At 59.5% G+C, this 15,800-nt stretch overlaps 1 protein-coding gene across 8 annotated transcripts; it reads right to left on the bottom strand.

Moving 5' to 3' along the window:
• Positions 1-6: 6 nt before the first annotated feature.
• On the bottom strand, positions 7-13,526 carry ADAM33 (ADAM metallopeptidase domain 33). Of its 8 annotated transcripts, none has more exons than XM_012755273.3 (22): positions 13,352-13,525; positions 11,055-11,134; positions 8,693-8,769; positions 6,991-7,069; positions 6,726-6,802; positions 6,458-6,647; positions 6,170-6,235; positions 6,017-6,088; positions 5,714-5,880; positions 5,543-5,627; positions 5,328-5,470; positions 4,724-4,901; positions 4,520-4,609; positions 4,094-4,289; positions 3,835-3,943; positions 3,546-3,744; positions 3,382-3,459; positions 3,163-3,271; positions 2,934-3,081; positions 1,641-1,711; positions 1,381-1,454; positions 7-1,074 (listed from the first exon to the last, which is right to left on the bottom strand). In XM_012755273.3, exons 1-21 carry the CDS (start codon positions 13,437-13,439, stop codon positions 1,417-1,419), a joined length of 2,340 nt encoding a protein of 779 aa, XP_012610727.2. In that variant the 5' UTR covers positions 13,440-13,525; the 3' UTR covers positions 7-1,074; positions 1,381-1,416. The 8 variants fall into 8 exon arrangements, 7 of the variants coding, with proteins under 7 accessions (XP_012610727.2, XP_075867087.1, XP_075867088.1 ...); XM_076010972.1 differs by having other exon boundaries at positions 7-1,071; XM_076010973.1 differs by having other exon boundaries at positions 6,991-7,066.
• Between the last annotated feature and the right edge of the window lie 2,274 nt (positions 13,527-15,800).

Below are 15,800 nucleotides of genomic sequence, written 5' to 3'. Positions count from 1 at the left end.
ACTTGATTTTTCGCTCAACACTTTTGAGATTTATTCACATTGGTGTTTGTAGAACAGTTCATTTTTCTGCTGTATAGTATTCCACAAATGTAACTATATCATATTTTATCCATTCTTATATTGTTGGATATTGGAATTTTTTTCTAATATTTAGCTATTGAAAATAATGCTCTCTGCCAAAGGAAAAAAAAGAGAGAGAGAAAATAATGCTACTATGACCATTTCTGCACATTCCTTCTGGAGTTCGTTGGCTAACATTTTAAATTATCTATGGATCTATTTGTCATCTAATCCTTAGGAAGTCTTTGGGAAGACTTCCAGAGCTGAAACAGAAAGGTGGCTCCAAGAGCAAATATCTCACATAGGAGACACCCATTTTTGTCTGTTTGGCATTGTTTCTTCTAGTAACAGAATCTATCTCTTCTTTCATGGAAACCATTCCTTCCCAGTCTCTTGCTCTATTGGGCTGATGCCATCCCAGGACTCCGGGGAACTGTGCGTGACCCAGGCCTGGCCAATGAATGTACAGTGTCTCTCAGGCTGTCGTGATTGGCTCATGAATGGACACGTGATCCAAGCTGGACTAATCAGAGTTCATTCTGGGATTTTTGCTGGGACTATAAAAGGTGCACTCTGCAGGAGCATTTTTAGGGGAACCTGCCTGAAAAAAAGAAGCCATCCTAGAGAGAAGGGAAACGGGGGTAAAGAGGTAAAGAGTGAGAGGATGCAGAATTTGACAATATCCCAGTTATGTGCGCCCCTAAACTTCTTAAAAGGCCTTTGCTCCTGGGTCTGGTGGATTATCCAAGCCGGAGGGTGTACCCAGCAAGATCCCACAGCCCTGAGGGGTGGGGACCCCACTTGGCAATTGCTGATGAGGCTCTGGGGTCCTGGAGTGGGGTGGTGGGAGCTTCCAAGCTGCCCGAAGGAACAGGAGGTCAGTTGACTCGCTGGCTCTGCCCTTGGGGGTCCAAGTTCCTGGAGTAGCTATCAGTGGCCACCTGTCCTAAAGTCTCCTCAAATCAGGAGCCACTTCTCACCAGAGGCAGGATCTTGGCTTCTGGACTTGACCTGCTGAGAATGAGGAGGATGGTCATCCCTGAGGGCTGAAGCCCAGACTGCAAGTCATGTGGCAGGGGGGTCTGTCCTTCCAGAGAGGACCGATTACCCAGGAAGAACCACAGCTTTTGCTTCCCCCTCCAAGAAGCTTCCAGCATCCTGGTCTCCATGACACCAGCTTCACCAAGAGGAGAAGCTCATGTCTCATTTGCATAATAACCAAGCCTAGAAACCTCAGAGTAGGGCTAGGGAGCTGAGGGGCGAGAGGGTAGGTGGACGGGCAGTGGGAGGGGGGAAGCTCTGCGTCAGGTCCCCACCTACCTTGGGGGTCAGGTGGGGCTACAGGGCCCAGGCTTCTCAGGGAGGCTGTTGGGCTCTGGCAGGGTTCTCAGGGTCTGGGAGCAATGGCAGAGGATAAATGCTGTGAACACAGTAGGTAGGAGTCCCAGGGGCTGGGGTGGGGCACAGAGGACTCAGGGTGGCTGGGTGCTAAGTGGAGAGGAGGGGTCCATCTGGAAGGAGGCAGAAGGCAAGAGCCCACCCTTCGATTCCCTCCTCACCTCCCCTGGCGCCTCACTCACCCATGGGCCGGGGCTCTCTGGTGGCTGTGGGGCCCAAGTCCGTAGGGCGAACACTGCACAGGGGGTGGTCCCTGCACACAGGAGGTTGGAACAGTGACCCTGGGCAGGGCTTCCCAGGACTGCTTCCCTGCAGCATGGTGTCCAGCCGAGGGGCTCTGTGTTGACTGAGTTTCCACCCTTCTGCTCTAAGCTCCTTCCTGAGAGCCACCTCCACTTGTGACTCATGCCCTCCTGGGCTTCTGGCACCTCCTCCCTCCAGCTATGACATTTTTCCCAAGCATGACACCACCCAACAGCCTGGTGCTCTCCAGATGTTGGCATCACTCAGGCCCCAAAGAGGCCTGGATGTTCCCCCACCCCCTCCTTGGCAGCTGTGTCTGTGCTCCTAGCCATTGGGTATCCTGCCACCCTTGATGACTCCAAGCCATCTTTGGCTGTCCCCACCCCATCTCCCACGGCCTTGCCATTTCCTTTGACTTCCCTTCAAAACAGTCTCCACTGTCCTCAAGAGCAGACCCCAGAGGTGAGATGCAGACCACGCCCCGGCCCCCCAGGCTGATGCACCAAACTGACCACCTTGCTCCTCTGTCCACACACCATCATCACTACTCATGTCCCAAGGCCCTCTCAGGAAGGCCTGGTTGGTGCCCTGCCCTTGTCTGGGATGCCCTCTGCCCCATCTCCAACCCAAACCCTGCCCTTTCCCTCTGCTTGCCCAGAGCACTCCCAAGGCCGGGCTGAGTCAGACATGGCCATGGGTGCCTGCCATGTCCAGGGCCCCAGTGGAAGGGCAGCCCCAAGACAACTATGCTTAGTATTATGTGACCCTCCTCCCAGGTCACAGAACTGGGTTTGGGGCAGGCTCCTGGCTGACTGGAGGTATGGAGTGAAAAGATGAGCTGGGCCTGGCATGTGGGAACTTGAAGGGAGTGACAGAGGTGATTTGGGCAGAGGAAGTGGCACAGGACTGAAAATGAAGACAAAGGCCAGAGAGGCCTCCAGGGCACAGGGGAGCATGGACTGCATTCTAAACTGGTGCAAAGATGGCAAAGTCAAGGTGAGGCAGCCACCTGGTGCGAGAAGCCACAGACATGGACAAGAGCGGCTACATTGGAGGGGAAGAGGTAGAAGGCTGTGCCCTGGGGTGCTGGTGGGGGCAGGGGTCCACACGCTCAGCTTCACTGGGAGGCCACTGGGGTGTCTCTTTGCGCCTGGGGGCAAGGCTGGGGACCCTGCCCCAGCTCCTGGCAGAGCTTTGAGGAAAGGAACTATAGGAGTGGGCTCAGAGCCTACCCGCTGCATGTGGGGTCCCTCCTCCAGCCCCAGGGGCATCGCTGGAGATGGGCTCCTGGGAGTCGGTAGCAGCACCAGGCCAGGCCGGCCCCAGGCAGCAGAGGCAGCAGGAAGCTAAGGAGCATGGCTGGCAGGAAGGTGTCATGGCCTGCGGAGGACAGGGGAGGTTGAGTCCTGGGCAGGTGCATCACCCTGGCCCTGCCTGCCTGCCTGGCCCCCATTGGCGCACTTTCAGGCTGCACAGGGCTGCTGTCTATGCTGCCGCCAAAGCCGGGCTTGTCACAGAAGGGTGGAGCCCAGCCTGGAGCACAGTGGCAGTTATGGTTGCTATTACAAACCTGCAGAGGAGAAGAGAAGGGAGGGAGGGTCGAGTGGGATCAGGGACCCCAAGGTCACCCCCATCCCTTGGGCTGGCAGGTGGTCAGGCAGTGCTCATGGGGTCACTCACCCCATGGCCATGGCAGGTGGTCAGGCAGTGCTCCAGGTCCTGGAAGGTCGTGTTCTGGCAGCGCCTGTCCTGGCACACCTGTGGGCAGGGGGCACTGGGCAGTGATGGGGCACTCTGGCTGTGGCACTCCAGTGGCAAGGAGGGGGCGGGTAGGCAGGGCTCACCATGCTAGGTCCACACTGTGTGCCTGGCTCTACGAGGCCCATATCAAGCAGATCCAGCTGGGCACCTTGGAGTGCAAAGACTCCCCGACAGGTCACCTCGCTGCCATCTAGGTGAACGGTGGAGTCCACCGGCACCATGTGTGGGGCGAGTGGGCTCAGCTCTCTACCCTGACACTGCAGCTTCCCACACCCAGCATCCCTGGGGAGGAAGTGGGGGTTGGTCACAGCCTGCAGTGTCCTCCCTTTTCCCTCACTCTCCTGCTTCTGCTCCCTCCATTGCACTCCCCACCTCTGTGCACAAGGCAGGAAGTAGCCCTCACTGTCCTGGCCACAGTTCCCACGAGGGTCTCCTGCAGAGTTCACCACCTGGAAACAGGCCTCTGGTGCTGGGCGGGAACCTGAGGAAGCATGGGCTGAGCTGGGGGGAGCCCAGGCAGGCAGGGGCCATGCTCCACGGGCCTCAGTTCCCCCTGCCCATCTTCCCACAGTTGAAAACTGGGCCAACCCTGAGGATGGGGCAGGGTGGAAGGGTGCTCCTGTCCTCTCACCAGGCCCCCAGAGCTGCTGGCACTGCTGCTCAAGCGTGGGACACGCGCCATCCCTGCAGTAGCCACGGCCCCTGGCGCAGGGCGAGCCATCCAGTAGATAAATGTCCAGGGGGCAGTTGGGGGAGGCGCCCGTGCAGAATTCAGGAAGGTCACAGTCCCCTGCCGCCTGGCGGCACAGCACACCTGCTGGCTTCAGCTGCGCAGGTGACCAGGTGCGGGAAGGACAAAGACACAATGGACAGTGAGAGATTCACGCCCAGAGAGTGTCTCAGAGGTGGGGGGCTGGGCCAGAGGGCCCAGTGGACCTGCGCACAGAGCAGAGCTAGCACCCAGCAAGGGGACTGGAGGTGTCCAACAAGCCAAGGCCACCAAAGGCCGGCTCCCAAGCGCTCCAAAACCCTCACCACAAGCCTTCCTTGCCCTCACCAGGCAGTGCGTGCAGCAGTCCCCGTGGGCACACTGGGCCCCCGCGCGCAGAGAGCAGTTGTGAGAGAAGCAGCAGAGGTCCCGGCACTCCTGCAGCCAGAAAGGCGAGGGGGCACCAGGTGAGGGCTCAGCGCGCCAGACCTCCGGGCAGAGGGCGAGCGGGGACCACCCTTGGACCTCCCGGTCCCAGCAAGCCGACCTGACCTGGCTGGGGTCGCAGTCGCACTCCTCGCCTGCCTCCACGAAGCCGTTCCCGCAGCGCGCAGGCGGCACCAGCAGCCCCGGCCCCGGGGCATTGAAGAGGCACGCGCCGCCCCCCTTGCGGAAGAAGGCGCGCAGCTGGCGGCGGCTGCAGGCGCTGAACGCGCGCGGGAACGGGTGCCTGCGGGAGCGGGGAGGGCGTCGGCCGTGCGGGGACCATCCCGACACCCCGCTCGTCTCTGATCCCCACCCCTGGGCTTGGCCTCAGCGGTGGGAGGAGGCTCGAATGCTCCAGAGGAGCAGTGACTGGTGAAAAGTCACACAGAGAGGCGTGAGGGTGAGACGCCCAAAGTGGGCAGCCCAGGACCCAAGGTGGAGCAGCGACACAGCGGTGCTACTCCCGAGGTAGGAGTAACCTTGACAGGTGGTTCGGAAAATAATCTTCATATTCCCGAGAATCCACTTTACCGGCGTTCTCTCCGTTGAAGCCTCATAAACAACCCTAAGATCGCGTACTACTATCATGATCCCCACTTTACAGAAGAGGAAACTGAGGGATAACCAAAGAAACACAGCCGAGGGGCCCGGGGCCCCGTCCCCGGCGTACCCGGTGGCCGCCGCCATCACGCAGCCGCCTTGCTCGGCCGCGGCCTCCACGCAGCAGCCGTCGGGGTCGTGGCTGAGGCCCAGGCTGTGGCCTATCTCGTGGGCCACGGTGGCCGCGGCGCCAATGGGGAGCTCCGAGTGGTCCTGGAGGCCGCGGGGCGGTCAGTGCGGGCGGCGAGCCCTGCCCCTTCCTCCCTCCCCGGCCCGCGGGCTCACCGTGCTCACGCCTCCAGAGCTCTCGGCGCGGCACATGCCCTCGACGGGCGCCAGTCCCACGGTGTCGCCCCGGAAGGCGCGGCCCCTGAGGGCGGAGCGCGGAGTGACCGGGCGGGGCCGGGAGTCCAGGCCGCCCGGCCCAGGCCCCGCCTGGTGGTCAGAGGCACCCACGTGAGCAGCTGCGCCGAGTCGTGTGGCCGCCGCGCCCACAGTCCCCGGCGCCACTGCAGGAAAGCCCAGAGCGTGGCGTTCGCGTCCGGCGAGACGCGGCTGCGGTCCTGCTCGGTCCACACTTCCAGGCCACTCAGCACCACCTGAATGTCCAGCGTCCTGAGGATCTGAGGGGGGAGGGGCTGAAGATGGGGCCAGGTGCCCCGCCGTGCCGGGGCTCCTACGCGGGGCCGCCCCTCTCCTCTCCCAAAACCCGCCTCCGCCGTGTCACCCCCATTCCTGCTCTCTCCTCCCCACCCCAACCTGGTCCACATAGTTGGCGACCTCCAGGAGACGCTGTTTGGTGCGGTTCAAGTTTCTTTGCTGAGTCAAGAACTGGGAGGGCAGAAAGACCGCGGCGTGAGGGGCTGAGCTGGCCCATCCCCCACCCGGCGCCCGCCTTGGGTCTCCCCTCACCAGGCTGTGGTCAGCCACCAGGTACAGCTCCAGGTACCTCGGGCTCCTGCGGGCCTCTCGCCTGTCCTGCGCACAGGCAGATGGAGACTCTGAGTGGCAGGCTGCTGGGCTGAGCCCTGACCACCATCCCCAATGCTCAGAAAGAACAGTTTTAAAATGTTATTAGAACTCGTTTCTTCAGCCTCGGATAAAAGTATCCGGACAGAAGGGGGACTCCGAATTCGTCTCTTGGGATTTGGAGGGCTGTGGATACTGCCTTCCCACTCCCACTCCATGCAAGCCCCTCACCCTGCTCTGCCGGGCACGAGGAAGGCTGTCCATGTCCCTTTTGTCCCCAGAGTCCCTGTGGCCACAGTCCCCTTTCCAGGTAAGCAGCTGCTCCGTCCGGAAGATCCTGTGCGTTGAGGAGTCCTCGGAGTCCCCAGGAGGCCAGGGGCGCAGATAGTAGCTGGCATTGCTGCTGAGCACGATGAGGCCGCTAGGGTGCAGAGGGCCAGAGGGGTGTGAGGGGCTCCTTCCCAGCCCCAGGCCAGCCCCCTCCCCCAGAACTCCTCACCTCATCCCAGAGCAGGTGCTGAGGACCACCCAGGAGGCAGGGAAGCCCCTCACGCGCCCATGGTAGTGGCAATGATCCTGGAGAGGAAGACACCCAGCCCCAAGTCTCAGCCAGGCTGAAGCAGGAGGGGCAGGAGGGAGGGCTTGGTGGGGGGCTGGCTCCAACCTCTCTCTAGGAACAGAAGCAGGAAAGTGGGGTAGGAATGGAGGGGGGCGCATCCCCAGTACCCCTCACCCTGTCCTCAGAGCCCATGGAGGCATCTCACCGTGTGGCTGGGGGCCAGCACCACTGGCTGCCCATCTGGGCTGTAGTGGGTTTCTGTGTATCCAGGGGCCAGCAGCCTGCTGGGAGGGGGTGTTACAGGAATGAACTAAGCAGCCCTGCCTCCTCCAGGATGCCTTCCAACCTTCCTCCCCGATGCTAACTGAGCAGCTCTGTGAGTGAGGCACCCAGGGTGTGTCCTAGGGAAGGGACAGGAGCACTATGTCTTGCTCAGCTCAGAAATACTTTGAGCTGGAAGGAGACAGGTGAAGGTCAGGAAGGAGCCATGGTAATGGCATAGATGGTGGGGGTGGGGCTGGGGGGAAGTATGGGAGGCATCTGGGAGGAGCAGAGCTAGGGGAAGGGTTTGGGGTCCCTGGAGGGCCTGCAGCAGCGTCAAGAGGGAGGATTCAGGGGACACTGCTGAGGGGCGGGACTTGCAGCCAAGGAAGTGTGGTAAGCTGACAGGTACCCTGCCTGCAGCCTGCCATTGTCTGGTCAACCTTCTGGCCCCTCCCACCCCAGATCCTTTAAATCATCTCTGCAGGCGCCTAACCCCCATGTGCCTCCCACCTGTCCTTCAGTGATGCCCACCCCCTGCTTCCAGAGAAAACAGAATCCCCACCTGCCCACACCTGCTCCTGCCCTGCCACCTGAGCAGGGATCCCCTCCCCCACCTTCTCCAGACCCCGCTTGGGTAATGACCCCATCTTCTGCCTCCATCTCACCAGGATCCTTCCCACCAGGATGGCTCAACCATAAGCCAATCTCTCTTCTTTAAAGAAAATCATGGTCGTCAGCCTCACCTTGGTCTCTTTACCTCCAGACCACCCCCAGACCTGTGACACCTGCTTCTCTACCTCCCTGTCATTCCGACCTGCTCCGGCTCTGCTACCCCACTGCACACACACATGCCACCTTAGGAGGTAGGTGATGTGATCACCCCATTGAAAGGGTAGGAGCATGGAACCCCAGAAAACAGTGGTTAGGCATGATGGACCTAGAGTCTGTTCCTGGTCCACCTGACTCCACATAGTGCTGAGAACATCGCCTGCGATGAAACAAGCACGCCATAAGCGGCACCTATTGATAATATGGTTTGTATGGCTTCAAGACCCTGCACTCCATCTCGACACCACCTGGCCCAGCGCAGGGCTCTGTCCTGAGCACAGCTCTGCCTGTTCACTCACCAGCTTGACATCTTTGGCTCTGCACCATCCGGGGCACTCAGCACTAAAATGGCCTGCTGTGATCTGGCCCTACTGGGACTCCCCAAATTCATTTCCCCCTGCTGTCTTCCCTGGGGTGGAAACCTTCCAAGCAAGCCAGCAAATTGTCACCCCCCAATATAGCCAGCACCTCTTTGTCCCTGCCATTCCCTCAGCCTAGAGTGCCATCTCATCGTTGGAATCTCACCTGGGATTCTTTTGACTTGGCATATCCTGCAAAAGGGAGCTGACAAGATGCTCCTGGGGTTGGGACCAGGAATGTGCCCACAGCAGGGCTGATCCAACCTCAACTGTCCATTTCAGCCTTCAGGGGGCCAGTGGCAGGCCTGTCTGACTCACTCTGCCACCTGCACCCCTTTTGGGGCCCTCTCCCCCTCAGCTTCCCTCACAGGTCCATGTCAGTCCCTGCACCCCAGCACTGACCCCTCCAGGGAGGTCTGTCCTGGGCTCCCAGCCCTGCCCCAGCCTGGCACTCACTGCTTCTTCTCCAGCTCAAGCACAAGCTCCTGGCCTTCAGCCTCCAAGGCCACCAGCCCCGAGTCTGGCTTCAAGACCTGTGCGAGAAGGAGTGCAGGGCTGAGATGGATGTGCCTCCAGGCTCCCGCCTGCCAGGGAGGTGGCAAGGAAGTTCATGGAGAGAACATGGGCTGGGGTGGGGACAGCAGCCCCCGCTGTGTGTCATGGGGGCATGGAGGGGTGTGTCAGGGAGAGCATGCAGACAGAGGTATTCCCAAACTCAGGATGTTTGTTGTTCTGAAAACAACCACTTGAAAGTGCCTAAGCAGAGCCCAACAGTGCACGAAACATCCTCTCCAAAGCCTGGGGTCCCAGAAAGGTGCCCTGCTTTGTCCATGGTGACTGGGCCCTACCCTGGCCTGCCCTCTTCTTTCAGACCCAGAAGGGGCTTTCAGGGCAGGGAAGCAGTGGGGTCCTGAGGACACTGTGGGGGCATTGGTTAGCCACGGCTCGAGTGCCTTCCCAGCCTCTGGCAGCTGGGCTTATTTCTCACCGCCCCTCATTCCCTAAGGAACACGCACTTGATCCCTCTGCCTCAGATTCTGGTGAACTGCCCCCTCCGGAAGTTATCCTCGACCTTCCGCAACCCCCTTCCCACCTGCTTCACTGAGCTCTGGCAGGAAATATAGACCCCATCCCAGCCAAGAGGAGATGCCAGATTTCGGCCTGCTGTCAGGGGCTGTGGGCACCCCCATGCTCCCCTCGTCTACTCAGCCTGGCTGGGGGCCCAGAATCAGAGCCGGCCCAGGAGCTTCCTGGAAGGCTGCTGTGTCTTCGGAATGTCTACTCCACCCTAGGCCCTCCCCTTTTATCCCAAAATGCACTGGGCTGGGACCCTGGCCAAGGGGCTCAGAGTCTTGGGGGAGGGGGAGCTTTCCTCCACAGGTGGGGAGCAGACAGCCCTTGCCTCCCCAGCCACAGGCCCCACAAGGCCCCAAGCATGAGCTCATGTGGCTGGAATGCCACTTGCTTTATTGGGGAAAGGTCTGTGCTGGGACAAAGGCAGTGGCCCAGATGGAAGGCCACACTCAAGGCCCCTGTCATTCTGCAGACCCTGCTGTCTTCCCTTCTTGCCCTCCTGGTGACCTCACCCCTCAAGATATATCCCATCCCGTCTAGAAGTGTGAGTGTTTCCTGCCTGTTGGAGGGGACTCTGCCTCTACTCTGTGTCCTGTCCGTGTCTTCCTGGGGGCAGAGGCCCCCAGTGTGGGAAGCACGGCCCCTCTTGGATTGCCCTCGTGATCATGGCTCAGGCCAGATGTAGAGCAGGCCCACAGTCGGAGTGACCCCAGTGTGTGCCCTGCCTTCCCTCTGCCAGGGATGTGGAGGAAACAATCTCAAAGCTCATGGGCCAGTGCTCCGCCAGTTGAAAGGGGGCCCTAGGGTCTGTGGGTCCCCAGGGAGGGCCCTAGGTGGGGAGCTGTGGGGCCTCTGGGAGCCTCCCAGCCTCATGACAGTGCTCTCCTGCCTTCCCCTCACCGGTCTTGGACAGTGGGGATGTCCTCTCTTGCCTGGAAATTCAGAATAAAGAGGGCTCTCCAGGCTTGGCAAGGGGTTTGGCCAATGGTTTAAAGTATTTCAGCCCCAGGATCCCGGGCTAAAGAGCTATGTGACCGTGGGCAATTTCCCCAACCTCTCTGGGCTTCAGTTTACCCCTCTGTGAAATGGGCATATTGAAGCCCCTGGCTTGTTAGTTTGCAGCATGGATGTTGTGGCACAAACAGATGGGATGTGGCTATTTTAGGAGCATGTGATGGGCAGGAGTGGGGAAGAGGCCAGGACAGAGTGTCCTGGAGAAGCAAAATGGGGTGGGCTTACATCTTGGGGACAACAGTAAAGTAACCACTGTCCCTGTGGCCAGAAGTGGACTCTGCATGAGCCAGTGGGGCTGAAGTTTCAGGGCCCTCAATGTCGTGGCCCTGAGAGGGACAGCAGTGTGTCCACAGGGTCACATGTTGTGGTAAACTTTGCAAAAGGAAGGTATTTTGGTGCTTTCTTAGAGAGGCTCCTGAAAAGTTTCAGGCCCTACAAACCCTGGACCCCTCTGTCTGGTCGGTGTGGGGGTAGCCCAGATAATCCAGGCAGGAAGGGAAAGGGGAGCGGTAGGGTGAAGGACCCCCAAAATGACTTCCATGTGTGCAGGCTCACACAATCTAGATGTCCCCACATCCCTCACCTGCCAGCCCAGTGGGGCCTAAAGGAGTTGTGACTCAGGGGTTCTGCAGATCCCAGCAAAACCACCATGCTGCAATGTGGGGAGGGGCGAAAGGCCTGGGAGACCCGGGGTCCCTGCCTGCAGAGGCCTGGGTGATGTAACACTGACCAGCTCCTCCAGGGTGACCATGTGCCAGCGTCGTCCATCCAGGAGCCAGTGGGCGGTGACTGGTTTTCCAGGGGTGTTTCCTGGGGTGAGGACAGAGCACAGGGTGAAGGGGACCTGAGGGACAGGAGGACTGGGGGACAGCAGGGAGGAACAGGAAGCCTTGAGGGACAGACTCCATCCTCAATACTCGTGGGCTCAGCCTAGAGAAGGGTGGGCACCCATGGGGCACCTTTGGAACTAAGGAGCCACCAGGGAGGTGGCAGAAGAGAGACAGAGGAGCCTGGGAAGAGACAGCTCGGCTGGGGATGCAGGAGCCACCTGACCTTTGGGAGGGGGCAGGAATGGGGTCAGAGTTCACAAGGAAGAGGCCAGGGCCCCCAGCGCAGAGGGGAAGGGAAGAGGCAGGCAGCCTCCGGTATTTTTAGATTGGGCAGCAAATGCCTTTAGGATGAGAGATCCGTGAGGAGAGGATGACTGTGTCTCCCCAACAGCTGAGAAAAACAACAGCCAGATGTTGTCTTGGAAGGTCCACCTTGCCCAGAGCTCCCCTGGAGTCTTTGTCCTGGTGGCAGGGTTCCCTAGACCCTGGCCCCTCCTCATATCTTCAAGTTGAGGCTGGGGGACAGAGCCTCTGTGCTTCCAGGCTGGGTCAGGTCTGGTGTGCCTACGGGGGCTCTAGGAGGAATCTCAGAGCCAAGCATTACTCAGAGGGCGCCTGGAATGCTCCCCTGGAATGCTCCGGGCCCCCACCCCCACCAGCCCAGCAGCTCTCAGCAGCCCTGCCCCAAAGGAGCCTGCAGCCAGCCCTCCCTCCCCTCTGGGACTCTGTCCCCTGGGCTCCCAGAACACACAGCCCCCGGTCCACCCAGCCCTGGCCCCCCTGACCCTGCCCAGGCTGATGGTCACCCGTGCATCTGGGTCACCCCAGTTCCTTTTTTCTTCTCTCCCAGACCAGTGCACCAGCATCAAAGCCCTGGGGTGGCAGCAGACTGCAGGAGCCCCTTCCCTACCAAAGCCCTCCTTGACTGGCTGAGGGAGTTGCCATCAGGCAGACCCTGGGAAAGGAGGCTAAAGGTGCTGTGTGGGGAGGAGAGTGGGTGCGGCAGGGGGCAGGAGGGGGAGGCATCTCAGTCCAGAGAGGACTTAGCCGGGGTGGAGACTGGGCCTTGCTGGTTTCAGGCCTGTAAGGGTGGGGAGGCGGAAGGGTGGGCCTGTGCGGGGGTAGGGGTGGGTATTCTCCACTGGCACCCTGACGAGGGACAGAGAGGCAGAGCTGGGGCTCTGGTGACTGGGTGGATGGGAGTGGAAACCTAGGGAGCCCCTCTCTCCCAGGGTCTCATCACCCTCCCTGGCCCCAGGCTTGCGCTCTGAGGGAAGTGAGCCAGGGAATGCATAGGGACCTTCTCCAAGGCATGAGGACTGTCATCCCTCCCTCTTGGGTGAACAGAGCAGGACCCTGTACCTGTCAGGTCCTCAGCACAGTGCTGTGGACCCCACAGCCCCCAGGCTGCTCCGCTCAGCCCTTTGTGCCTCCTCTCTTGTTGCCCTCCTTGTCCCCTGGCCTGGCACTTGATGTGCAGGACTCGATAATCCTCCCCCCCACTTGCGGAGGTTGCTGTTTCCAGCCCATCTGACAGGGGGTTTGGAGAGGTTGCACGCAGAGACAGCTGCAGTCCTCCCAGGGCGCTGCTAAACAGGCACCTTCTGTTTGGAGAAGTCCTTCTGTATCTAACCAAACAAGGCAACAATATAAACAGTATACACACTGCCCCAGGGCCCTGGGACGGGAGGAGGAGACGAGGGGGTGAGCTGTGAGACCACAGCTAGTTCTACAGAGCTGAGGGCAGAACTTGGGGGGACCACTGGGCATGGGGCTTCCAGGAGGAGGGAGCGACTCCAACTCGGAGCCCTAAGGGGTGGCGGTGTAGGAGGGGTTCATGGGGCGGCGGGGGCAGGGAAGTGGTGAGAGTGCGAGGCCAGGCCGGGGGCCAGACCTGGGCAGCGGCTGAGAGTAGAAGGGTCCGCGGGCCCTCGTCTTTGCCGGTGGCGGTGGCACAGTGGCAGCCAGACAGGGTATGGGCAAGTCCAGCCCCGAGGCCAGCCCAAGCAGTTGAGAGTCCCTGGGCAGGTCCCACGGAGACCCACTCAAATCCTCCCCAGGTCCTGACCTCCTGGCCCTGCGGTCCCGGAGGTGTCAGACCCTCCATCCGCTGCCTGGGCTCTGAACGGAACCCACCGCCCTGCCACCTCGCCCCGCTTCGCCTGCCCCGCGGGGCTCATCCCCGTCCGCTCCTGACCTGGAAGCACCCCAGCGCCTGGCACCGGCCACAGGAGCAGCAGCAGGAGCACCGGCGACCCCCGAGCTCTCCAGGACCCCCGGCCCATAGCTGTGAGCGCCTCTGCCTCTAAGCCGCGCGGCTCCCGGCTGCCGGCTCAGCTCGCGGCTCCGCCCGGGCTGGACCGCCGCCGACCCACGTCCTGCGCAGCCCGGCCCGCGCCGCCTCCCGATCCCCCCGCCCCGCGCCCCGCTCCGGCCCGCCACTCCTCCCCGCGGGACCCCGGCGGCAAGACCCGGCCTCGTGCGCCCTGGGGGAGCACCCAGCGAGTAGACCTGGGCCGGGGTGGGATGGCGGTGGGGTGGGGTGAGGGCGTAGGTGGGAATCCGCGCGGTCCCTCGGCGACCTGCCCGCGCCATTCCGCCCCATCGGTCTCAGAGCGCCCCTACTCATGGGGGTAGGGGGTGGAAGGCTCTTAGGTGGGGTGGTGGACAGAGGCTGCGTCTGGGGCCGCCTGTTGCTGCTCGGGTGTGCCCAGGGAGAACCCTCGCCTTGTCACCCGTCCTGCCCAGAGGCGCCCCCGGGAGATACCAGGGGAGGTGGAGCCGGTCCCTCACCGCACTGCGATGAGTGCCCCAGGGGAAAGGAGTTCAAGGCGACCTACCTTAGCAGTCAGGGTTGCCCAGCTCTGAGCCACAGTGGCTGCCAGCCCCTACCCCGGCATGGGCTGGGGAGAGCAAGTGGAGGACACAGGCTTGGGGGCTTCAGTGCTGGGCAAAGGCCACGCCGGGGACAGGGACGGGCACGGGAGGAGGGCAGCTCTTTGTCCCTGGCGGTGGCCAGAAGGCAGAATTGTGCAAAGCCATAGATACGCAGACCCAACATGAGGGTTCCTTTCCACCTCAGTACCATCTGTTTCTTGTTTAAAAATTTGTGTACTAGGTGTAAATTCGAATATCAAGGGATGTTAACTTTTAAGCAAATCTGTTTCTGAGAATTTGGAATGTAATAATTTGGTTAGTAAAAGTTCCAGCAGCAGGAGAAACCCATGTTCACGTGATTCAAACATCAAAAAGCATCATAGAGTGTGTAGGGAAAAGTCTTCCCAATTCCCACCTCTTCCATCTCCATGCTCCCAGCCCTCCTCCCCCAACAGAAGCCATTATGATGAGTTTCTTGCATAGGCTTTTAGGTTATTTTTGTGCATATCCAAGGCAATAGACATATTTTTCTCTTATTAATATTTTTTTTGCACCATGATATATGTATATTTGTTTTGTCACTTAATACACCTTGGGTATCATAGCATGTGGACAGTCCTCCTTGTTCTTATATATATATTACTACTATTACTACTCTGGGGTTTTGTTTTGAGGATTTTGATTGGTTGTTTGGGTTCAGTGGTTTTTTTGTTGTTGTTGTTGTTTTTGTTTGTTTGTTTTTGAGATAAAGTCTCTGTTGCCCAGGCTGGAGTGCAGTGGCATGATCACAGCTCTCAGCAACCTCAAACTCCTGGGCTCAAATGATCCTCCTGCCTCAGCCTCCTGAATAGCTGGGACTGCTTGATGTCTTCTCATTCAGAGACTGTCCCTTACCCAAAGCCAGCTTACCATCCCTTGTATCACGTTTCACAGGATGTTATGGTTACCCATTTCCTTCTCTCTTCCCCCCAGACCCTGAGCTCCGTAAGGTCTGGGAATATGTGTCTTATCACTGCCTGGCACAGGGCCTGGCACAGTCCGAGCTGATAAAACGAGGGAGACATGTAGCCTAAGAGCCACGTGGGGATTGGAGTCATCCTTGCAAAGGTGACACCTCCCAAACCCAGATGAGCTGTGTCCAAGCCTGTCAGAGGAATTTTCTGCCTAAATCTCTGAGCAGCTATTTATTTACATTCTGAATTTGCAGAGGAGGAGATGGGGCCACTGAACCATAGTTGCAAAAGATGGATCCTAGAATGCCACCAAGCAGCTTGGTATTCATGCCTCATAACACTGTGGGAAAGATGATTCATCAAATGGCTTACTGGTGTCACTCTCCAAAGGGCCATCAGGAAGTGGCCTGGGAACTAGCAAACCAGTGAGAGTTAAACCTTTGAAGTGCTCGGAATGGGCAACACCCACCATCTATAAACAGGACTCGTCCTGAGGAGTGACCCAGAACAGCGTGTCTGGGGGAAGCGCTCCAACTCCAGCCCATGGAGGTGTCCAGGGTGGCACCTGGAGATGACAGGCTGATGCTTGGGTACACTAGAAAGAGTCACATATGTGAATGGGGGGGTCCCCAAAGTCAAGGCGCCATCCACACAGCCCAGTGCATTTAGAGGGGAGCGAGTTGTCCCTTGGAAAAGTGAAGGGGGTGCTTAGATAACCAGATAATCAGCCGGATACCCAATGTAAAAGGTGGGGAATTTTTAAAAACGTTCTTACTGAAGTACGATATGTATTTAGAAAAGTGAGAAGCTCACTGA

The sequence above is a fragment of the Microcebus murinus genome, chromosome 16 (genome assembly GCF_040939455.1).
Source record: "Microcebus murinus isolate Inina chromosome 16, M.murinus_Inina_mat1.0, whole genome shotgun sequence".
Lineage (NCBI taxonomy): Eukaryota > Metazoa > Chordata > Mammalia > Primates > Cheirogaleidae > Microcebus > Microcebus murinus.
Note: the sequence above shows the minus strand (reverse complement) of the source record. Positions and strands in the feature narration are given on the sequence as shown.

Excerpts from the sequence above, each read along its gene's own strand:
- ADAM33 (XM_012755273.3), bottom strand. The coding sequence starts at position 13,439 with ATGGGCCGGGGGTCCTGGAGAGCTCGGGGGTCGCCGGTGCTCCTGCTG. Across the intron at positions 6,236-6,457 it reads CTCGTGCCCGGCAGAGCAGG|GACAGGCGAGAGGCCCGCAG; the intron begins GTGAGGGGCTTG and ends GCCTGTGCGCAG. Across the intron at positions 6,089-6,169 it reads TGGTGGCTGACCACAGCCTG|TTCTTGACTCAGCAAAGAAA; the intron begins GTGAGGGGAGAC and ends CTGCCCTCCCAG.